This window comes from Numenius arquata, chromosome 12, assembly GCF_964106895.1.
Source record: "Numenius arquata chromosome 12, bNumArq3.hap1.1, whole genome shotgun sequence".
In the NCBI taxonomy this organism is placed as follows: Eukaryota; Metazoa; Chordata; class Aves; order Charadriiformes; family Scolopacidae; genus Numenius; species Numenius arquata.
In genome coordinates, this window is record NC_133587.1 from 38,308,262 (window position 1) to 38,333,127 (window position 24,866).

At 43.5% G+C, this 24,866-nt stretch overlaps 1 protein-coding gene across 1 annotated transcript in view; it reads left to right on the forward strand.

Moving 5' to 3' along the window:
- The first annotated feature begins 1,562 nt into the window (after positions 1-1,562).
- The window catches only part of RHEB (Ras homolog, mTORC1 binding), a 41,070-nt gene continuing 17,766 nt past the window's right edge, over positions 1,563-24,866 (forward strand). The window contains exons 1-2 of the mRNA XM_074157211.1: positions 1,563-1,944; positions 20,266-20,337. Of these exons, the coding sequence (XP_074013312.1) occupies positions 1,893-1,944; positions 20,266-20,337 (124 nt within the window). The 5' untranslated portion in view covers positions 1,563-1,892. The remainder of the gene's footprint in view (positions 1,945-20,265; positions 20,338-24,866) is intronic.

Sequence of the window (24,866 nt, forward strand, 5' to 3'; positions counted from 1 at the left end):
TCAGGCAGGACTGTCCCTCCACACCTCTTAAAGAGCTTTGAGCAACATCACTGTTCACAAAGGCAGGATTTCCACATGCTGCTCTTCCCTGCAGCCCCCCTAAATCCATCCGTGTTGTAGGATCATACCAATCCCTGCAGTGTGGCACTCTAGAGCTGTGACAGGGAATCTGTACTGTAGTGAGTGGAAAAAAGAGAGGCTGGACATGGAGAAGGCACATGCAAAATGACATCCGCTGCAGCCATCACTGACAAAGCACATAACCCCCCCCTGTTTTCTCAGGAAATAACTGTCTTTTCACTATGTACCAATTCACTAAGGGCATGTACCTGCTGTTTCAGTTACCAGTGCTTAGCCTTCAAGATCCTATCATCCAGAAAACGAAAGGTACAATCAGATTATGCCAAACAATGCAGATGCCTGCTTAAAGCTTGTCTTCGTCTTCAGAAGCAAGTCATTTTTGGTGTAGAAAAAGCTTTCTTTTGTTTTAGTTCCCTGCCCTCTTACCAGGTTAGATGAATGCTCATAGATGGGAATGAATGGTTGAGACCGGGGAGAAGAAAACCCGTTTCCCTTAAAATCATAAAGCTCTTAGGCTGGTATAGTTGTAACAGTCAATTGTACCCTAGCATAACTGCATGTTAGATATGAGTGTACCCACAAAAAAGACAAGATACACACAGAAAACGATTTTTACTTCTAAATAATGTTCATCTTTCAATAAAATGTGGAACGGGTAAATGTTACCAAAAATGTGTGCAAAATAAGTAGCAGTAAATGCAGAAAAAGGTAAGTTTCCTGTTCTTCCTGCCTTCCTCAAACTCTGCACCCATTAGGTGCTGAAGTCACCATTAGCCCTCACTTTTTCCGAAGTCTGAACCTCACCACCGCCCGGATCCCATCGCTGACACAGTTCTTCCACCCCTCACCCTTCCCTTGCCGTGCCCTCGCCAGCACCTCACAGAGGTTCAGACCCAACGTGTCCCCAGCGCAACCACATTTATCAGCCTGCACAGGGAACGCTCTGAAGAGGCACCGAGAGGGTTTTCAATAAGCGTCGCGGCCCGGCGGAGCGACCCTTTTCGGGACAGCCGGCCCGGCAGGCTCTGTCCTTGGAACCTCCGGCTCTACCGACTGCCAGCACGGCCCGGGGCCCGCCAGCTCCCCGCCGCCAACCGCCTGCAGCGCTCCGCCTCACCGAGCGACGCTCCCCACACAGAGGGGCAGCGCCGGATCCGACTCCCGGGCCCGTGGCGCAGCCGTTTTCCCGGCGAGGAGCCCCCGGGGCGGCGCAGGATCCCCTCAGGCGCGCGGCGGCCGTTGGACGGCACCAACCGCCCCGCGCGCGCGCGGCCGCCGGGCGCCCTCCGCCCAATCCGCGTCCCCGCTCGCCCTTGCCGGTCGGCCCCGCCCCTTCCTTCGAGCGCCGTCCGTTACCGCAGCCGCTGCTCGTTCGGCCAATCGCCGCCCGCCCTTGCCGCGGCACCGCCCAATCGGCGTGCGGGGGGGAAGCCATGACGCAGCGAGTTTTCCCCCCCCCCCTCCCCGCCCCCTTCCTCCTCGCGGCGCCTGGCGCCGGCTCGCGGCGGCGGCGAGGTCGCCCGCTCCGGCCTGTGACGCGGTGACGCACAGGTACGTGAGGGGCTGGCGAGCCCGGCGGTCACGTGGGGCGGGCGCCGCCGCTGCTGCCAGGCGCCGCGGCTCCCGCGCGCTCGGACTCGCCGTTCCGCCGCGCCCCCCCCACCCCAGCCACCCAACCCACCCACACCCCCCCCGCCGCCGCATGCGGCTGGCGGCGCGGCCCGCTCCCCCTCAGCCCACACACCGCCGCCGCCTCTGCCGCTGCCTCCGCCGCCGCCCTTGATGTGGTTCGGGACCGGGCGGGGGAGAAGATGCCGCCGTCCAAGTCCCGCAAGATCGCGATCCTGGGCTACCGGAGCGTGGGTGAGCGCGGGGCGCTGCCGGGAGGGGAGGGGAGGTGGGGGGAAAGGGGGGTGGCGGGCCTTCCCCCGGGGCGGGCGGGTCGGCCCGGGCTCCGCAGCGCCCTCACTGCCGGGGGGTGGGGGGGGGAAGCGCGGCCCGTCCCGGCGGCCCCCGCCGCATCGCCCTCCCCCGCGGCAGCAGGTGCAGGGGAGGGGAGGGAGGGCCGCCCCGCTTCCCGCCGCCGGCAGCGCGCAGCCGCGGCGGGCGGGCGGGCCCCGCCATGGCGGCGCCGCAGAGCGCTGCGGGGCCCGGGGCTGCGGGGCCGCCGTGCCCTTAATAGGAAGTTTCACACACGCACGTCCCCCCTTCGCCACCGCCGCGCTCCCCGCCCGAACGGCCCCGCGGAGCCGGGGAAGGCGGGGCGGGGGTGGGTGAGGGGGTGCCGGCCCCACCGGGGGCTGTCGGGGTGCCGCAGACCCCCCCCCTTCCGGCGGCCGCCGCTGGCAGGGAGCGGGGAGGACGGGGTGGGCAGCGGTAGCCGCTGCGGCCCCGCCGGGCTCGGGGGAGCTCCGCCCTGATTCTCCTAACGCCCCCCCCCTCTCCTCTCCACCCCCCCCGTAGGATTTACAGCCCGATTTTAAAATAGCGAAGGGAAACCAGGTTGGTCTGTTCCCACTTCTGGCTTATTTATTTATTTATTTATTCCCTTCCCTTCGTATCAGCAACGCAGCGAAGCCGGTTGTGCCCCTTAAGGCTGTGGGGGTTGTGTTGGCTCCGTTGGTGTGTCCCCCCGTGTTGCTCTCACGGGGTGCTGCGGGCACCGGCCAGCACAGGCTCATCTGCCTGGAGGAACTGCCTGGAAGCATCCAGCACAAGTCCACAGAGGCTGATGGGGGTCTCGTTCTGTAGCTGCTCTCACCTGTACCCTTTTTCCTCCTACCTTCACCATCTTCGGTGGAAAACGGTTTCGGTTGTTTCAGCGTTCAGGCTCTTACAGCAGAGGGGAGTGAGCCGTAGTACAGCTATCCTAATCCATCAAGCTTTAAAGCGTAGATCAATGTTGAAGATAATGTGCAGTTGGAAAGAAAAGGAAAAATGCTATGGAGAGATACTACGCTGCTCTAAAAGGGGTTTTTGCACTGAAGTAGTGGCTAAGTCAGTAATCTTATCTTTTGTTATGCACTCAGCAGAAAGAACCCTTAAAACAAAGCTTTTTTTTTCCCCCAATCAAAAAATTGCTAAATGAGCCTTTCTTAATTGTTTTGTAACTGCAGCCAGACTTTGAGATGGAGTGACATAAAAAGGATGCTGAATTTGTCTAGTCCTTAAAAAGAATGGCGAGTATTAGATTGATCAGTTTGCACAGTCTATTTGACATCACTTGTTGCAGTCCATTTCATTGTCTGTCTTGTGTGTTATGTTTTCTTTTCTCTGTTTTCTTTGAGCACTGGTGAAAACAAGCGATGGGCAGTATAAGTGGGAAGGAAGAATGCTAGACATTCTGTCCTTTAGAAGTCTGCGATGGGAACTGGGTGCACTCTTGAGCTGTGGGTTTTCATCTGTTGACAATGACAAGCAGCAGTCAAAAAAATCAGGTGGTAGTAGGGTGTATACTCAGTTCAGGAAAAGCAGAAGAAATAGTGTAGTGTTGTTAATCTGGAGCAATAGTACTCATATGGCAAGGATGGGCAAAAAGTTATCTAATGCCTAGTGAGACCTCAACTAAAATTTCCTAAGACTAGTGTGGTATGAGGTTGATGGGACAGTATCAGTTCTATTAGGACAGCTACAAGTTGTATGAACGTAGAACTAAGGCGGGGGAAAATCTGGTTTACTGTAGTTCTCCTTTCATTGTCCCTGACAATTCTGTGTTACCTCTGAAGTAAAATTCTTGCCACGTTAAAACTGCAAAGTTACTCTTCTTAAATATGGCAGCATTATATTTCTAGGCAAATACTTCTGTAAAAGTTCACGCAGTAGAAACAGGTCATTGAGGTCTGTCTTCATCTTGTAAAGCTGTTAGAAAAATAAGAAAGCTAAACTGTGAGATTTCGGTTGGGTCCTCTGCTGATCCAAGTATGCCTCCTAAAGTCTAGGAGGATAGCGACTTAGTTTGGCTTCAGAGAAGCTTTTGAGTAAGTCTTGATTTGTTTTTGTGTGTTGTGTTTTTTTTTTTAATGTGGTTGGTCTCGATGATCTCAAAGGTCCCTTCCAACCACTAAGATTCTGTGATTCTGTGAATATTACTTGAACCCTGGGTGAGAAAGGATCTGATCTCTTCTTAGGACAAGCTTTAGGATGGTAGAAAATGAAGTGCTTTTCTTCTGTGGAAAATGCGATATTTGAATAGAGGTAATGTTCATTTAAGGTGGGGAATAATTCCAAAATCTGAAGCACTGGAAGGAAACGTTTTCTAAATTTCTGTTTATAGTCAGGGAGCTACATTGCTTTGCCATTGACAATAATCTTGACCCTGGAATGAGGGAGGGTAACTCTGGTAAGTTGTAAAATGTTTAGTTTTATAGGTTAGCATAAATGCTTAGATGGCCTGCTCTGCCAAGTTGCCTGCTCTCCTTGGAATTTGTGTGGTGTTTGAGATGAAGCTAATCAGAAAACGGTGAGCATTTTTTCCCCTCTTTTTCACTTACGTGTTGAAATAACCAGGTTTTGATGACATATTTCAAGCAGTGAGCCGTTCCCTACAGCTGATGATTCAACAATTTTGTGGATCTTTCCGGTTATGAGCATGTATAGTAATGGACAAGCACATCCTCCACGGGGATTTGTGAAACGGAGTCTGAATCTTCTGCTGGCTCTGCGCTAAGCCCTTGTTTCTTTTACTTACGTTAAATTTTATTCTTATCCCAGTGCTGCTGTCAGATAGACGAGAGGTTGGGAGTGGTTTTCTGATCTAATAGTTCTCGGAATAGAAAATTCAGGAGTCTGCTTGTTTGAATACACTCCCTCAATCTTTCAACACCACCATCAACCCTTTCACATGGGAAGTGAGTATTCCGTGCTGATGGGAGAGATGGCAGTGGAAGCCTCGTGAAGGCAGACGTACTTTCTGAGATGCAGACAGAGTATTTGCCAGGAACTTTGGGACTTGTTTTTTGGTGAGGAAGGCCAATTATGTGTGGATATAGAATACAGGTTGTGGCATGATGCTAGACAAAATCACACAAGAATGTCTCCTTTGGGTTTTGCTCAGGCTTAGATCAGTCGAAGAAAGTTAGATTCCATTATATAAATGTGCTTGTCTCGGTGAGGTTCTGAGTAGAAATCAGATGGATTTCGTCCCAAAAATCTGAGTTTCACAACAGGAGGAACTTGACTTTGTTTACTGGTGTTTGATAAATGACCAGAGTGGATCAGCTACTTGAGATTTGATTCTGGAAAAAATCCGTCTTATGCATGATGAAGCATAAAATTTAAAAAAAATACTGCCTTTGCTAAAAAGAACCTTCATACTTGTATTTTGGTCACAATTTAATATGTCCCAAATATAATTAGAAATAATGGATTTACATGGAGATAAATCAAGCAAGACTAAGATTTTTTTGAATCTCTTCAGCGTAACAGCCACTCTAAAAAGCAGCTTATAGTTGTCCAAAGTGCTTTGTGCTGTTCGATTCTTTTTTTGTTTATAGAAGAGATATGTAAATTCAGACCACAAGTGCCTGTATCAACAAAGAGGTTTCTTAGATCATGTTGTAAAGTAGCTTATTACTGGGGTTCTCGGTTTTATATTGAACTGATGGATTTAAGATAAGCAGGGAGGTGGTGTTGGATCAGCTGCTTCAGTCGTAGGTCACTGTCTCAGCCTTACTTGGTTTTTGCTGTTTGTGTAACTCTGGTATTTACAGATATGCTTGCAGGAGCTGGAATTCTATTTCTGAATTTTACACGTATTGGGCAGGGGATCTGAAAACGCTCTCCTGGGGGAAATCCAGTTAAGTTAGTGGTGACTTACCTATTTTCTTCCCCAGCTAAATCAATCAACTTTTTTTGCGTAGGTGGAGAGCAGTCCATACTGCAGGCAGGAGTAGTCACGGTCTGTGACTGCGGCATGCAGGTAGCAAAAAAACCCCAAAACTATGATGGAACAAAATTATCTGTCAAGACTAGATTTATACGGAAAGGCTTCCAGGTGATTGTATTAAGCTAAAAATTGCTTCTCCCTCCTCCACCTTGCCTGAAAGCAAGAAAGGCAGAAAAAGCAGTACCTTTAATACATCCCTGTAAATAGTAAGAATAATTCTTAGGACAAAACGTAGTTACTGGTTTTGAAAACATGAGTTATTTGACTGTTAGGAGGTTTGTATTGTAAAATGAAGTTGAGTCGAGGCTTTGCTTTTTGCTTCTGAAAGATGGCATCTGTTCGCGCAGTAGTATATTGCCCTGAGGAGGTATCCCTTTGATACTGGACGGAGGGAAGTGGTAATTTTAGCTGGCAATAAATTGCCCGTGTAAATGTCAAGAGAGAAGGAGCGGAGAAATTACTGTTGTTGTGAGCTGTAATTTGGTTTACAGAATTGATTGTGTCCGCAGTGTTGGAAAGCCTGAGATTTAACAGGAAAATTGAGCGGTTCAGGATCCAGCTGATACCTAAGGTTAAAATTTTGCCGAGTCCCTAATAAGCATCAAGATTATTTTCATAGTGCTTCCCTGGTTAGGACTGCATTGGCTCTGCTGGGGTGCAGCAGCGCTGCGAAAGGGGGAGGTTGCAGCTACCGGGGGACTGAATTGAGGCTGGAAATGCCAGCTTTAATTGCGTTTCGGTGTGGCTGACTACGCCGTTCAGCAGTGAAAGTTGCTACAGCGCATTTGATAGCAGTAGCTGGAAGCACTAGAGGCAGCGTGTTCAGCTGTAATATCAAGCCACAGTAGGGTTATTTGAGGACATTGTTCCAGGATTAACTCTTAAAATGCCTACTCCTATGTCTTTTAATGGTAACGCTTGCAGATTTTGCTCGTGTATTTGAGTGATTTGGTATTTGATTACTCAATTTAGAGTTAACATCCATGGGAGAAACCAAATGAAATGTAGATCCTGTAATTTATAAGCTATATAAAGTCGAAGCTCTTCATTTAGATACACAGCACTGCCTTAAGTGTAGGTTCTGGGTAAACCAGCCACCTCTGTGGTGCACACTGCTGCGGAAACGTAGCATAACCACGCGTTTGGGATTAGAAGAGCAGGCTAAAATGTGATAAACTACCGATTATGATTAACTTCCTGTCGCTCTCCTGAAGGTGACATTCAAGGGCGTATTGTAAAAACTGCTCCACTTAATTGTGTGTTCAATCCAAAATTGAAACGGCTTCTCTGTGGGATGTTCATAATGCACTCGAGCTCTGCGAATCCTGCGTGAGTCAAAATTGCTTGGTGTCAACCCAAATTACGCTCAATCGGAAGCTGCAGCCTTGAAGCACAGCATGGAAAAACACGAAGCTGCCCTTGTCGGTCATGGGTCTGTCTCCTTAAGGACTCGATAGGTCTCCTTTTACTTTCCAAAGCCTATATCTGAGGGTGAATGGCAAACTTGTTGTGAATTTGATAACGTGAGAAACTAAAATGTGCTTCCTGAGATTGGGGGGGTGGTTGTTGCTTAAAATTTCTCTCTTCCAGTCCTGGTCAGCAAGTTTGCTTTCCTGGATGGTTCTTGCACACTGATGGCAAATACCCTGCAAATGAGGGTATATGGGATGGAAGGGAAAGGGAAGAATGTGGAAAAAGTCCATGTTATGTGTGGCCTATCAGACCTCTTAACCAGATTTAAGTTCACCAAAAACATATCAATGTGGGCCATTAAAGATTTCATTTCCTTCTTGAGAAACGCGAAGTACGGTGGATGCTGAACTGGTTTTTTGGCGGGGGGAAGATGCTTGTATTGAACTTGTAACGAGTAGGTAAACTGAGGCAGATTTTTGAAACAGGCTTTCAGGTGCAGCTTTTCTCAGGGGATGTCCCTGCCACTTTCTTTTTTAATTGCCATGTAATGAAGGCAGATGCAAATGAACTGTGTAGGGTGGGGCTTCCCTTGGCACAAGTTGAGCTGATCCCATGCGGCGGCTGGAAGCTGTACCTTCCTGCCTCCACCCGGGAGCTGGCACTGCCACGCTGGGAGCCTGGTCACCAGCTTGGGGAACGAATTTCTTGCAAAAGTGCAGCAGCAACCAGAAGGAAAAGTTTTTCATATCGCTCAGCTGGTCGGCTCTGCAAGTACAACCCTGACCGAGGAACCGGAGCGTGAGCTGTTTGGGGAGGGTGGAGTAGGCTCTTTGTGGCAGTGCAGACTTTGGTTCAGTCAGACCTCTTATGAAACCACATCTGTAAGTATTTTCCTCCACCGCTCCAGATAAGCGTGAATGCTTTTTTATAAACTTTCAGCAGCGGGCCTTTTGAACTTTCTCTCGGCGGAAAAAGATAGCCTTGTAAAGGTGGTGCACTGTGCATTAGGGAACCGTGAGGAAATCAAGTTTTTCAAGATTGTTGTTTAAATAACCTCCTGTAGTCAAATCTAATCCTTTGGTGCAGAATCAAGGAAAAGAAAGATGTTTGACCTGCAGTAAATCTAAACCTTTTTCTGAAGTCTTCAAATTCAGATGATGCTTCATGTGATGTGACCTGCTGGAAGTTTCTGGAAACGCTTAGTAGTAGTAAAGATGCTGCAGTGGAGCAAAGCCAAAGGTCCAGACTACAATGTGCAAGGCATTCAGAATCACTAATTGCCTCCCTACTTTAACAACCAGTGGAAACAAATCTAAAGGCTCTGTTGCTTTTCAGAGTAATCTGCGATGTTTGCTAAGAGGTCCTACAGAATACCTGTTGCCTGTAAATACTGATTGACTCCTCCTTTACTTGTCAGTATTTATCAACACGGTTGCAGCACAGAGATGACTCACAACTACTTAATCTGTTTAGATGCACTGGTTCTTCCTCAGTTTACGACATGCACTTTATTCACTGTACATGCAAATTTTAAGTCTAGTTGTTTGAAGGATGCAGGATGAGAAGATGGTGAAAAAGGTAGTGGTACAAACAGATGGTACAAGTTCTCAAAGTGCAGATTTTGGGTTATCAAGCATGATGTACCAGTAAAGACGAAGATAGGACAAGCAAAGAATAGCTTGTGAGCCTTGGGGGCTCCTACGAAAGGGAAGGCTACTTGGAATTTCTGATGGGACTTATTATGTGAATTGGAGAACTTATAATTAGAACATGAGGAGGAAATTTACTGCAGATCAATGTGGATGAAATCAAGTTTCCTTTCAGCTCTCTCTTTTAGTATTACACTGAAGTCTTAAAGAATGAGGAGTTAATACTTCTGGAATGGTTACCAGTACTCTTAGGTATTTAGATTACAGGAACCAGAACAGCATGTGTGACAAATCTTAGCTAGTTATTTGTATTCTGTGGAGTATTGAGTTAAATGAATTTTTATTTGGAAAAAGAGGGAATAAATAAGTGGTCTTCAGTGTGTGGGTGTGAACATGTGCAAGTGTAATACAAAATTATGATATAAAAGTGTCTCTTGACAACATTGTCTCCTGAGCTAGTGGGATACATCTGTCTAGCTTCAACAACTTGTCAGATTGTATTGCCAAAACTTCATTCAATATGTACGACCTCCTTTAGAGGTACTCTTGCTATATGCCAAAGAGCTGGGGTGCATAATGTGTAGGAAAACTCCATTAAATCTGTCCTACAAACTGTCAAAACAATCGAGCATTTGACATTAATGCAGTAAAGTGTGTTTTGCTTTAAGGCTTGGTCCTCCATTTATCACAAATTTTTGGTGTTCTAAAATCTGTTTCAAAATTAGAATTTTTAATTAGAACTGGAAGTTTTTTGCTTTGAAACGTGTATATAAACAAGCACCATGTTTCTTAGTTTGCAGTACCTTCTTCTGCATGGCTGTCTTGGAAATGTCTGTTTCTAATAGATGCTCTGCTTCGTCTGTATGGTTTGACACTGAATAAATTCAAAAGAAGGGTTTTAGTTGTAGTTGTGCTGTTTTAACTTTTTCATATTTGGAGAAAAAGATTGTCAGAATTACTAATAAACCTTTTGTGATTGCTAAACGTAAGTCTAAAAACTGTTTAAATGTAAGGTAGTTCAAGTTTTTCTGAAGATGGTCATATGAACATCCCGTTAATTTGGCCTTCAGCTCCTTACGTGGGCATGGGCTGTATATCACAAAGGTTGAAAGGGTTTGAAGTGGAGGTTGGTAAGGAGAAAAAGGGACAGTATGAGAAGGTGTGTATGGACCCAAGTTTTAAGGGCAGCTTATTGTGAGGAAAGTTGGGCCATGCCTCTCTGGTTCTTAAAGCATGGAAGTGTGGAAACCAAAAATGACAGCATGGATTATTTCCCAAATAGCCAGGCTAAGGAAGTAAGCAACTTCTGAAGGGCTTTGCTGTACCTTTCTATAGAAAATCTTGGCCCTTGACTTATTTGCCTGTATAGTTAACACTTTATCCATTTCTGCCAAATGGATGTGATGTGCTTAATTCCTTAGATACAGTTTAAAATAGACTTGAATTTAAGATTAGCTGGATTAATTTATGATTCAACTGGTTAATAAGAGTAATAATAATCATTATTGCACTTTAAGAATTGAATTTGTGTTGATATGCAAAGACTTGTATAGTGAACAGGTACAATGCACTTATGTTCCGACTCTTGAAGGTCGGCCTGAACTTAAGTTGCCTTAAACTGTAGCTTGATACTCAACTCCTTGTCCAAGTTGTGTGGTTGTGCTAGTGGGGTGCTGGGAAGGGAAGAATCCGGCTCCTGTTGGCAAGTGCTTCTTCAGATGCTGGAGCTGGATTGGTTGGAAGAGGTTTCACTTGTGAAAGACAGTCTAAATGGAAAAATAGCTTAATGTCTGGTTGCAAGTGTTATCCTCAGTTGTCTCCCTTGGCTATTTTCAAGTGGTTGGGGAGGGTGGAGATGAGGGTGATGGTATCCAATTTGTTCTGTGTTTTTGTTGTTCTTGCAAAGATCAGAGTTCTGTATTGTGACCTATTGAACTAGATAGTATAAAAACTGAAAACAGAAAAGTATGATTCCTACTCGAAAACCCTTAATTTGAAGTACCTTGTGATCCAGCAGATGGATACATACTGGCTAGGAAGGTAAGAATGCCAGCTGGCTGTCATGACAGGTAAGAACTTTATAGTATGCTATAGCAAACAAGGGTTACCTATTCTATCTTCTCTGCCCTATGGCAAAATCAACTATGTCATGTCATATCTGACAGATCTTTGGCTTAAATTCTCTTGAAATTTCCCAAGGCTGGGGGCTCTAATGATTCTTCTGGTACTTTGCATGGTGTTATCATTACCCTGGAGTCCTTTTTTCCTGGTGTCTTACCCATGTCTGTCATGCTGTGATTTTGGTATGTTATTACTTTGAACCTTCCTTACTGTTATCAGATTGTCCTCTGTATTCAGAGGCTGTTCTGTTATGTTGATGGGGTAAGTGTGTAAATGAAGAAGACTTGTAATCAGAGTTAGTGGGGAGGGGTTAAATGACTAACTCCAGCTGTATAAAGCATGGTATGAAGATGGCATTTGACAGATTGTGACTTTCTTCAACCCATCAAAAGTTGATCTGAATCTGATGGAGGTAGTTTTTGTAGAGGAAGGTACAGTTCAGTCATACTGGTTTTTATGTTGGCATGGTTATGTATAGATCCACAGCAGCCTTGTGCTAGCACAGGAGAATTCAAGTGCTCAAGGCTCAACTGTATGATCATTAATCAAGACTGTCTCAGTGTCTACCTATGCATCTGGTGTGATGGAGTTGCACGTGTCCTGCTCCACTGGTGGAAGAGGGAGTCAGTACTAATCTTTGTCAGTATCCCTAAAGATTGCTTTCTCTGTTTTGTGCCAAGAGATGTTAGTGTTGTCAGGGTTGGTACCTCAGTTCCTGATGCTTCATGGAGCTTTGGGAACTTCCACCAGTGTAGGTCATAGCAGGTAAGTAGTGCTGGGTGCTGGCACTGGAGTGCCAGTAGCTCCACACTTTCCATGAAAGTCAGGTTTTGGCTGCCACGTGTATTACTGACATTTGTTGACACTGGATTCATCAGACTTTGGACCATTAACGGAGACATGAAGAGCCTGTAACATTGACTGCCTACTTCATAGTCGTGCATGCTGCTGCAGGCTGAAGCTGCCTTTTGTTGCTAAGATCTTCTAGTGGTTATTATGCAGTTAGATTTATATATATATCTTGTAAAAGTAGCCTGCCTTTGTTGGGACAAATCAGTAATATCATCAGGTTTTGCTACAGGTTGGCAAAGAGCTCTGTGGGCCTCCCCTCAGAATAAGGCTGAAATTTCTTAGCTATAGTTGGTGGGTATATATCGCATTATTTCCTTGGGTGATGTTACAAAGAGAGGGGATATTACCATTACTGTCTTGTCAGGATTTTGTCAGGTACTTGCCTCCTGTCATCCTACAAGAGAGAAATACATCTCTTAGCATTGTTCTTGCAATTCCAAGAAGATTCTTGAGGCCCTGGATGATATGCATTTCGGTAGTGCTGCCGAGAGGGTCTGTTCCTCACCTTTTCAGCTGCATTTCTGACAGTTTACTTGGCATTACAATATGCTCGGGGTCAAGCTCCTAGACTTGCGTTTTTAAAGTGATGTCAGGAAAATTTCACTGATGTTCTTAGAGACTTAGCCTTCTGCTTTGTGGTGGTTATAAGCAGCAATGAGGTATGGTGGCCACAGCGTGGGCAACAGTGAATGCTATGGCTCCAGTTCTCATAAAGATCCTTCTAAAGGGGTAGGAGAGAAGAGTTTATCCTGTTTTCTTATAGAAATATTAAGTTGAAAATTCTACTTTGGACCTGTGCACTCTGGCTTGTTCAGTGGCACGCTGCTTTACCAGGTGGTTGATAGTAGCATGTAACTTAATGTGGCTGGTGTTAACTTCAGCCAGTTGTGTAGAAAAAAAAAAACCTGAAAATGATGGCTGCAAAACTCCGGTAAACTCCGGTAAACCTGCCCGGCTGCTTTATCCCACGTGCAGTGCATAGAGTGGAGTTCGTCAGCTGCTGCCGTTAAATCCAGCTGTGCTGCAAGTGCAGCGGATGGAGGACTGGTGCTGATAACTGCAGCTGGAAAGATCCACTTCTTGAAGTGCTTAAAACCTGCTAGTCATGGTATTTCTGGCTCGCAGAAAGGTAAAGTTGTACACGCCAGTGATCTTTAGCGTTAAGAAAGAACTGACTGGAAGTTGGGAGTTCATTCCCTTGGGTTGAAACCGAAACCTTAAAGATGGAAAAGGAGAATGCATGGAATGCATTAAAGCAAGAGACACACATTTTTATTTCTAATGACATAGCATTTTAAAACTGATTTAATGATGGAACAATGATAGTTACTAAAAGTATCTTTCAAAGACACTTCATGTTGTACATACCCGATGGTCCAAAGGAAGGTCAAGTTTATTCAGATGCCTAATTAGCTGCTTGAAGTGTGTGCACAGGGAGAGAGGACTTGGCTATTACCCAGCAGTACAACTTGAATTTTGCCTCTTCGGGGGAAAATTAGTACAAAGTTCAGGCTCTTTCCCTCTAAGTGTGTCATAAACCGAACCATTAGGTTCTGATCTTTAAGCTTAATAAGGTTCCCTTTAGAAGTCCAGTATATCAAGTAGTACTGCCTGACTTTTAGTTTAGGAATATATTTGCTAATTAGGCCAGCAGATGTGCCTGATAAGTGAAGTTGCCTCTGAATTTCCTTCGTAGTTAGGAGAGCCCAGGATGCAGTTTCCCTGACCTGTTTAAAGCATCCTGGGTGCAGCCACCTAGGCATGTATACCATGGCCAGGTGAGGTGCATGCAACAGCTTTTCTGGATTTCTTTAAGCGTTGTAACAGCTTTTTCCGTCTTAGACAACTGGTAGTAAACGCATGGAATTAAAATTTGTTTACTTCATTAAAAGGGAAATACCAGGCAAACTGCGGCGTGCAGTTTTCTGCCAGGAAGGGTAACAAGCAGTGGTGAGTGGACTGTGCACTAAAATAACTCAAACATTTCATCTGACAATCCTTTGCTGAGTTTGCTGACTTAAATGGAGACAAAATGGACACCTGGAAGTGGCAACTAAGCTGTTGCAGCAAACAGTAGAATTTTTCTGTGCATACTTGCCTGGACGTCTCATACGTTACAACTAAGCACAAGTGAGCATTGAGGGGTGAGCACTGCAGCAGGATGCAGCAAGCTTGCTGGTACGTATCAGGGAATAAAGCACATGCTCTCTTCTTGCTTTCCTTACAGAAAATATGATCTAGAGAACATCATTAGGACTTTTTGGTTTGTGTTTTGAAGGCTGATTGCTGCCAACCTTGCAGGGGCCTGCAAATGTGTTTGTGAGCTCGACCGACTGTTTTGAAATCTGAAGAAAATAAAGGAAGCCATCTGACTTCCTTTCTAAATGACTGCCTCTCGGATTTCTTCTGGCTTGCAGAGGAATACCTTTGATAAACCTCAAGAAGGTTGTGCAATGCAGAAGGAAGGGAAACCAGCATGCATCCTTTTCTCCCTGCAGGCTTGTGTTTTTGGTGTTACAGACCATCATCTGTACCTCCTTTTCTACTGCAGGAGTGGTTCTTGCTACCGTACCTTGCCTTAGACTGTCAAATACATTTCATTATATCCTAATATAGATCAGGATAAGGCAGGGAACAGTTGTAACAATGGGATAGAGTGCCACAGAAGTTGAAAAAGAGCTAGTGTTGTCCTGAATTGCTGATCTGCTGTTTGGTTTGTCGTGAAGGTCTCCTCTGCTCTGGAGGTCCCTCACTACCAGAAGATGCCTCATTGAGGTCCTCAGACTTTTACAGGATTATAAAGGCAGATCCTTTAATCTGTCCTTCAGGAAGCTCAGTTGAGAGAGGAGTGCCTCCACTCTTTGTGTTGCAAATCGAGCATGAGTATCATATGAGCAAGTGCACCAGTTGAGCTCCGGGTGTCAGCAAGACTTTTCTCTGTAAGCATCAGAAAATCCTTTTTTAATCCCGGTATCATAATGTTTATGTTGTAAGGAAATCACTACAAAATGGGTAAAACTGCAGCTCTGAGTAGATGTTTATAAGTGATAATTCCTCGTGATTAAAAGTCTAATGGTAGAATTAAGTTGTGTCTGAGTAAAACACAAATTACTCTTTGTATCACTGTCTCCAGAGGTTTGGAAGCAGAATTCTTTATTGACCCAGATGTATTGTTTCTAGTCGAGCGATTCACCGAACCACATAGCAGTGGACAGCAAAACAGCAACTACGTAGCCATAATTAGTACCTGGGGGGGAGGAAATCTTAATTAACCATAGAAAGTTGCTAATGATGAAGCCTGAGATGAATGATGAGCTAGAGATGGGTTCTGAGATCATCTGCTATCTTGTGAAAAGTTTTTTGACAAAGAGTGATGCTATAATTCCCTTTGCCTACCCAATTAAACCTCCCTCTGCTCCAAGAAGTTGTTCTGCCCCTTTCTGTGCTCCGAGGATGGAACAGCTGATCTGCACCGTGGAAATGCTGCTTTCTCCTTTTTGTGCCTCTTGGTATTCTGAATTAAAGCAGATAAAGATCCCAATGTTCAAGTTAAATTGAGTCTAACTTTCAGTATGAAAACTTCATTTTTGTGAAGCGTAGTAAGCTGAGTATAGCTGTGTGTGAGATATTGGAAGTTGGGTACGCAGGAAATCTTATCTAATTTGATAGGACTGACACCATTTCATTATGAAATTTCTTGAACCCTTTTGTGACAAAACCTAAACTAGTTTATTCTGTAGGTAAGACTAAGTAGATCTACGTAGAGACTAACTTGGGTAAGGTGCTAGGCTTGTGGTAGGAGTGGATTAGATGCTGCCAGGTGTTAAGTGTTTAATAATTAAGGAAAGTACATAAGCAGATGTTTTAATGAAAAAAGATGGGTTAAAGAAAGTATGCATCTGAAATTCTAACAGAATGGAGAACTGTAATTCTTCAGAAGTTGTTGCTCTTGACCCAATCAGACTGTTTACTGATAGTTTGTGCAGATGATTTCGGGTATTGAGAAATTCTTCCTGTTGAGATAACGTGCTCTGTGCTGCCAGTGGCTCTCAGCGGGGGGATGCCACGTCCGAGGGCAGCTGCAGAACCCAGCTTGCACAATGCCTTGCTTGTGGAGCTGTTGTTTGACTTGCTCGCTGGCCACTTGCATCATTTCTATCTCCTGGGTTTGGGGGGAAGTTGGCTGCAGATGGGAATTTTCATCTGGGCTTTTCCCTGTTGCAAGGAGAATGAGGATGTGGGACAGGGACAGTGTGCAGGTGGTGGTGCACCGACGGGAGGGCATGGTCTCCCCCGGGAGGCCAGCTGTCCAGGAGCCCACCCATGCTCCGTTACTCATCTTCTTGGTGAACTGCCTAGTGTTGTAAAGCTTGAATTTTAAGGCTAAATTAAATACCGCAGCTCTTGTCCAAGCAGTAAAAGGATGAGTAAAAACTCAATTTGGCAATTGTTTTGCCTTGACAATTGCGATGGCGTTTGAAACTGATGTGCTATGACTGCACTACGTGGAGTGTTTATGGGATGTTCCGCTTTACATAGTGAGCGGTCTATTGTATGAGCAGGAATACTACAGCTTTATTTTTTGAAACGGCTTTCTGCCCGAAAACCTGTTCCTTTTCTGTTTTGACAGTGAAAAACTTTTCTTTACCACTCCCGCGTCGTGTCATAAATAACAAATTGTGTATGCAAATACCCTTTGGGTAGTTCTGGACAACTTAAGTTTAGGCCTCCTTGGACTTGTATTCTAAACATTTGTAAAACCCATTCCTCCCAGCCTTTACCTTCTGTTCTTTTCCTCCGGGGAGAGGGAGAGTTAGTAAACTTGGAGTATTTTGCTTACAACTCCTCTGCTGCGGAGTATCTGGTGCTTTTAAGTTGCCATAGCAAGTACAGCTGGGAGAGTCGCCCTGTTGCCCTTACTTGATTCATTTATTTCTCCGTAGTCATTTTGAGCTCTCTGATTGTGAACAGAGTGAAAAGGGGAAGCCATAATCTTCTCTAGTAAGATTTTGCAAATGGTTTTTCATCTTAAAGTCACAAGTCGCCATCAGTTTAGTGAGCCACTTCCAGCAGACTTTGTCTTGCTTGTGCTCATGGCGCTTCTCCTTTTGGCCTCAACAGATGTTTATTTTCCTAAAACTTGAGGATAGTGGATACGCTAAAAGTACCAGCGTGGAAGATGCTACGAGACACAATTTAGCAAACTAAAAAAAAAACCCAACATTTGGTGTTTGTTCCAAATGAGGGCATACTAGAGCAGAGCCTTTTTGGAGGTATGCACCCTTGAGTAATCAATTAAGTCTTTGCTGCTGGTGTCGGGTGCTCTCGTGCTTTTAGGCAGAAGCGTGCTCTGGTGGTGTATGCACATCTCCACGGCACTGTCTCCCCGCATCCTCCTCCTCCCTGACGGGCTCCGAGATGGAGCCAGCAAACACAGTTGTGTACAGTTCCTTGGCCCCTGCCTCACAGATACTATGTTTATGTTGTAATTCTCTCTGAAAATGTTGCCTGATCTTTCCGGGGAAAGAGGAGATAGGAGCTAAATTGTCAACTTAATTTTCCTCTCTGTCCATGAGCGTAGGTCAAAGGCCTGGAATAAAACCTGTGGGACAAAGTTCAAGCTGGGCTTGTTGTTTACATGGTCCTCATGATTCTTGGGCATGGGCTGAGACGAGGCCGTGGGGTGTTAATGACTTCAGTTTTAAATTTCCTGCGTCCCCTTTGGTTTAGTGGGATACTGTTTCATGCACTTATCCCGAGAGGGTACGAGGCTGAATCCAAGGCTGGAGAGCTTCCCTGTGGCTCATCTAGGAAAGCAGGCATCCTCTCGTGATCACAAACACGTCATTACTGGAAGACTTGGTACAAAGCTTGGAGGAATTCAAGAAGAGATTGTTGGAACACGGGTTTTGTCTGGTTTTATTTCCTCCTCTTTCACTGTTAGGAGGAAAGCAGTGATTAATACAGCTGGATGTTAAATGCAGCATTTTCTGTTGGCTCCGACTTCTTTTTAGTATTCCGTTTCCAGACTTAGCGCAGACAGACGGTAGCAGTCAAGTCTTACAGTTAGTTTAGGATCCTTCTTAGGAGGAAAAATGTTCAGTGATGATCTGTGCTTAACTTAGCTCTTCTTATCTTGAAGATATATAGCAGCCTAATACAGGAAAAATTAACTTCGTTTTAAAATGGGGTGCTTAATGTGCTGGTATTGGCAAAGAACCTGGAAGCATGAACTCTGGGTAGCAACTTCTTAAGCTTATTTCTGAAGAATAAATAGCTTGAAAGTTCATTTCACTCTCAAGTGGTGTCCAAAATACACAGTTTCAGAAAGCTGCTGGGATGCATAGTCTGATTTCTAAGTCTGTCCTTATTAGGATGACTTCAGATGTGTGTGGTTGCTTCCCCCCCGGCCCCTTGCTGGAGCAAGAGTTTAAAGTGCAGTGTTCTCTATAAACTTAAGAACAGTGAGAATAACACCTTTAGTTCCACTGTTAGATGTATCAGAAAATGATATCCAAGAGCTCAATTTGAGAAAAAGCAACTCTTAAAAGGTTTTGTGGTGGTTGGTCTTTTGGGAGTTTGTCTGTTTGTTTTTTTTTTAGCATTGTATCTTGAATAAACTGGCACGACTGATCCGAGACAGCAAAGGGATAAGCGTGGCAGAGCTGGGCGATGATGTCAAAATAAATGAAGCAGTCAGTTGGTGAAGCTTGTGGCTGTTGGAAAATCCCCAAATGATGATCCTTCTGTAACATTTTCTTCCTTCCTTGTGGAGAAGTCCTGGAAGTGTTGCAGTTGATGAAGGAATAGACTGTGCATGTAATATAAATATTAAGCCAAACTTCCTTTGCATCACTTTGATCCTTGTACTTTGTCTGACTTGCAGTTTTTTAGAATGTCTTTAACAAAATGACTTGCTAAGTATGCTGTTAATAATAAAGTCAAATGTGAACAGGTCAGGAGCTGTGTATGATGAAGCAACGGGGGGGGGGGTGGTGGTGTTTGAAGTTGAAAACTGTTTTTCAGTGTCTTCTGAAGGAATGCTTAGCAAAGAACTTTTTTCGCAGCAATGTATAAACATAGCATGGTCTGACTACTGCAAGTGGGCAATCTTTATCCAAAGCAACTAATTCTTGAAAACAGTTTTACTATATAGTTCAACCGGAATGTTGGTTACCTACAAGTCATTGAAAGGCTTCCACTCAGTAGGATGATGTGGAGTCTAAATTTTAACTTGAGGTCATATTTTGTTTATGCTTGTTGCCGATGAGAAGAGTGTAAAGGAACATGAAGAATATGCTCATGTGCAAAAGCAGCTAATGCACTTGGCAATCTTTGTAAGAGTGTATTTGTCCAGTAAACATAATGTAATAGGATCTAGTAGATTCCCAAATGCAGAAGCTGTAATAGAAATTGTGTTAAGACTTCAGTAATGCTTTGAAAAGTCTTGAGTTGCAGAGCTTTAAAGGTGCTTTATACAGTAAATGAATACGATGCGCTTTTACCATCTTGTAAAATCTTTCAAGTCTAAATTTGTTATCATTTTTTCAGTCTGCTACTGAGTGAAACATTTTGCATTATTCTTTATTGGGGGGTGTACAATCAGATCAGCATAACTGAAATTGGGAACATTAAGTTGTCTGCAAAGACAGTGGTTAAATTACTTTCAAAAGAAAAAAATCCAATGATGTCCCCTCAGTCACTGTGCTTAAAATGCAGTGTCCACCAGTCTGTTGTAGTTTGTTGTCTGTTATAATCCTAAAAGGATTAATAGGAGGGTATATCAATCTTTTGTCATGGGAAATATGTCCAATCTCCTAATCAAACCAAATTTGGCTAATTCTGACCAAATTCCTAGTTTTCCGTGCAGTGACTGAAAATTATTTCTATTTTTCCTTGTTTCTCAACAGAAAAAGTTTTGAAATATAGCAGTTTGTTAAGATTTAATTTTATGAGGATTGGACACTGCTACTTTTAGATTTGTTTTAAACTGGAGGAGGGGCTTAAATTATGCTATGCTAAAACAAAAGCAGAACGCATGCCCAGTAGCTTTTGCACTATTTTTGATATATTCAGGAGACCCAGTTATCAGGAATAGGCCCTTAAGTTAAAAATAGGTCAGTTGTCATGTATAGATAGCTTAAATGAACCATACAAAGCTCATATTGGCTCTTATAAAGACATTAGTGTATCTACTAGTAAGTGTAAAGTGGTAACAGCCTGAAAACTTGTTTCAATACAGATTATTTTTTCCTTACTTTACAGGAAAATCTTCACTGACGATTCAGTTTGTGGAAGGACAGTTTGTTGATTCATATGATCCAACCATAGAGAACAGTAAGTAAACAACTGCCAAGCTGCACTTCTGTACCTAACTAACTTTTATCAGAGGCTGTTGTGATTATATGTATTATTTACGTGGGCATTTACATATTAACATCAAAGCTCATTATTAACTGTTAAGTTTTATTATTCTTTTAAACCAGTGCTTACCCAGCTTACAGTGTTGCAGCATGGAAATCACATATTTCTCTTTTAACACTAAATGAAGGAAAACCTAATAGATTTGGCTAAAATGCATCATCTTCTTGTATTATGTTGCTGGACATCTGCTTGCCTTGAAGGGCACTTCAAATTAAGTATGTCATCATACCTATATGAGAATGTGCTACTAGGTACAAGTATTGCAAAGTTTCAGATGTCTTGTTTGATCAGTATATCCAGATAAACACAAAGCCAGCAATACCAGTCAGCAGTAAATGACTACCGTAGAAGGTAGACTTGCTGTGGCCGTGATAAAAGTATAATCTTTTAAATTACTTATTTCCAGTTGCTTGATAACTATCAGCTTGCTGCAAATACTGGGTAACTGACTTCTCAAGTGTCTTTTTTTCTCTTGGCAGTTTTTTTAATATTAGTGCCTTTGTGAATAGCTAGCGTAGCAGGTGAGTAAAGATACTAATACTAAAAAAGCTGCCAAGGGCAACAAGTCACTTCAGAAGCGAGTTAAACCCGGTGTTCGTTACAATCCAACCACCTCTGTCTGAGCTAGTGGTGGCCACAAAGTACTCGAGCAGCTGTGGTGCTAGGCTGAGTAACTTGATCATATTGGCTCACTTTAATCAGGTGGCAAATAAAACTTTGATTTCATGATCGTAACCCTGGAGGCTTTGTATTTTAGTGACTTGTAAAGTGCAGTGGTAGCACGTTTTTGCTCTTTTGAACTCATGCAGTAGGATGTTAAGCCTATGTGATACTTTGGAAGTTTGAATGAAATAATCACCTGAATAAGGTTTCTTTTGGGTATATATGGTAATAATTACAAATCAGTAGCTATCAGGATAGTTTACTCAGGATTATTTTATTGCTTAGAACTAAAAATCAAATGCTACTTTCTGAAGAAGCTCTAAATTTGCTTTAGTGACTCAGGGTGGATAATTTGCCCCTTGACCTGAATGATCTGTTAGTCCTTATACAGATGTCATTAACACTTTCTGTCATCCCTTTTCACTTTGTTAGAATTATAAACAGGGTTTGTTTTGAATTAAAGTTGTTAACTAAACATTTGGAATTAAGTTTCTGTATTTTAAATCTTAATATCGGGTGAGACAGGTTGTTTTTCACTGCCTGTGTTATATAAATGCAAAATATTTCAAGTAATCTTTTAGTTTTATGCAGGTATGTGGGAATGAATAAAGCCTGAGAGACAAGGGGTCAGAGTCTCTCCAAAATACTGAGTGTCTTCCTTTAGAATTTTCCCACCTTGATACAAGGTTGGCTTGTTTCATCCTTTACAAGCTCTTGTCGTCCACAGAAACCTATTGTCTGTAACTGCTGTTAGTACGTTGTATGTCTCGCTCTGGTAGCATTTCTTAATTGTATGAAAATACACTCTGGATTAATTCTGTGCTTATTTGACTCTTGTAGTCTGTGCTGCTTGCTTGGTCTGAACTCTAAACATTGACAATGGACACGAAACTTTGTTGGGAGGGGGCATCTTGAAAAGGCTTAGCTTTCACTCGATTTCTTATTTGTTTGGAAAACAAACAGCATTATTCATTTGGTGAAAGTCTTGTGATCTGCAGCATGGCTGGAGGAACTTCCTTTCTGAAAGGTAGAGGATTGAAGGGCCATTCTTGCATCAGAACATGTTGCTGGGAAAGTAAGGGTTGAACATGTAGAAGATGTGCACTGAAGTTCGGAACAGTAGGAGGTCTGTCCCATCCTTCAGCCCTGTAAGGCCTGACAGAATGTTTTAAATATGCTTCTGGGTGGAATGGAAGAGATAACACTTTTAAATTTACCACTAAAATTTATAATATATTGAAGGTATCTTTTCCTTAAGATAAATATGTGAAACTAGTTTGATGGGATTAGTATAAAAATCACTGTTTTGACTTAGGTTCTGCATCTTTTTAAAACGCTTTTTCTAAAGTCTTTAATCAGTCTTTTGACACTCCCAGCTCTATGTTTCTGATTCTGTGCAGGGTCATAAGACACAAAGTATGTAATCAAGTCTTTTATTGTTCTCCTAGCTTGTAATTTCAAACCTGGTTGACCGTGCTGCCAAAAGGGGTTGAGAAGTCGGGGTTCTTATGCTAGGGGTGGTGCTGGAGAAGGTTGTATTTTTCCAGTGCTTTATAGCAGGTTATAAAACCTTTTCAGTTTCATCCAGTCATTGGGTCTACTTTAGTGTCAGAAAACTTGGAAATGAAAAAAATACAGGCTAAAGAATAGTCTGGCCTGTGTGATTTCTGTTTTGTCTTCAGAAAACTGTTACTGATAATTCATTGCAGTATTCTACTGGCACTGATGAAAGGGTAGAAAGCTGCCTTACTGCTGGTAGCTTAATCTCTATAATTTTTGTCTTCACATAATAAAACTTGCACAAAAAATTGAGTGTAAAGCTAAATTGTATAGAAGGCAAGCTATGATTAAGCTCATACAGGAACAACTCGCATAGCATATAAGCTTTGAACAATAGGAATAAGACCTAATATTCTAGTAGTTTAATTTTTTCAGTGTGAAAATCCCCACATTCTTTGGAAGTGGTAAAGGGAAAATAAGCTGCATCAGGTTTCACTTAATGTTTGTTAAAGTCAGCACTGCTTCACTGTTGCATTTTCCTTTGCTTATATTACATGAGAACCAGAAAAGTTAGTTTATTTAAGTTAACGAGCATGTTTAATTCAGTTGCTTCTACTAAACTTGTGTATCAGGAAGAGTAACTTGTAGTGTTTTGTGGCTGCAGAGGAGGTGAGAGTTAATTGCTTAGCAAAATAGATTTTTCCCTTTTTGAATGTTCCAACAAGAGTGACACAACCATGGGTGGCTATTCTTGAGAGCGCCAGGTTGAGAAACTAATGGAAGGATTGCTTGTGGGAGTGTTGGGAAGAGAAGGAAGATCCCTGGGGGGAATCTGTGCGCAGAATGAGCTGGATGGGGCTCTGAAGGCAGGTTAGCTCAAATGAGCTAAGACCAGAACAAGACAAAACTAAAATTGTACTGGAATAAAAACTAGAATCTTAAATTGGAACTCAAAGCAAATAGGTCAGAAGGAATAGATAATGAAGATGTGCATGTAACTCTCCCCACCCCCATCTTCACAGGGATGTCTTTGGTTATCATTAATTCAGTGACTTTGCGTTGCAGGAAAGCTGACTTGACTGCCCACGTCTCAAAAAAAATGTTTTCTCCAGCTCCTCTGAGGCCTGTCTGGCTGCTTTCTGCTTTTCTTTGCATTTTCTGAGAGGCTTCTAGCACTGTGCCGCAGCTCTGTGGTCTTCCTTTCTTCCCTAAACAGGCTCAGTAGCTCCCTGAGGAAAGGAACAGTTTTCCCCCAAGGGCTTCCTACCATCCAAGTTTTTTAATACAATTGTGAGTAGAAGCGTATTAGAAATGGGGAGTGAGCTGGAGGCACCCTAGTTTTGGAGGGGATATCTGTAGGTTTAGATAGCATCTTTAAGGCTAAACTTCTTCCATGCATGTCACGGCAGCTGTACTGGAAGGGTGAAGTATGCTTTTTCCCAGGAGTTGCTGATGAGAAGCCTTCTCAAAGGGTGGAAATGAGGCTTCTGAGAAAAATGAAAAATAGCTTTGTTGCATTACACGTCTCAGTGTTGTAAAAGACGCCCTGGCAGATTAGTGACAGGCATTGACTTTGGAGTGAAGACAAGTGGAAAGGGGTGTAGAAGGTAGTAACCGAGGAGCCCTTACGAGGTGGCTGTATTTAGGTACCAGCCGCGTAGCTCTATGGGAATAATGTTACACCACTCTCATACCTTTACTCAGTAGCACTACTGATCTCAAAGCCTGCACTCATGTGCCTGGTACTGATTTTTTTTTTTTATCATAATGTCTTGTTTTCATAGCAGCTGTCACTTGAGTTGCATATGCAAATCACTTCATTCATGTTATTCTAATTGAAATATACTTGATTTTGGGGTAGTGATGATCAGCAGCTCATGGAATTGCCGCATAAAGTTACGCTTCTGCTGAGCTGTAGCAGCGTTCGGGGCTGTGCTCTGCATGTAATTTTACCAGAACCTTTTCTGATGGCAAAGTGGCTTTAGTTCTGTGGCAACACAGCTGATGACTGCTGCACCCTGAACTGTATGCGTATATCTGGTGCTGTGCTAGTCGTTACAGTACTGAATTCTCCAAGTTTTAGCAGTGCATCAGAACTAGGAACAATTGTAGGTGAAGGTGAGGATTGCAGCTTTCTTCATATAGCTGCCACTCGAGATACATGTTGCAAGGTGTAATCGTGTGCTGTTCTGAGATCCGTCTGCTTCATGGAGCTGAAACAGGCTTCCCCCATGCTAAGGCTGATGAGCAGCGTTTCGCAGATACTCGCATTATGACTG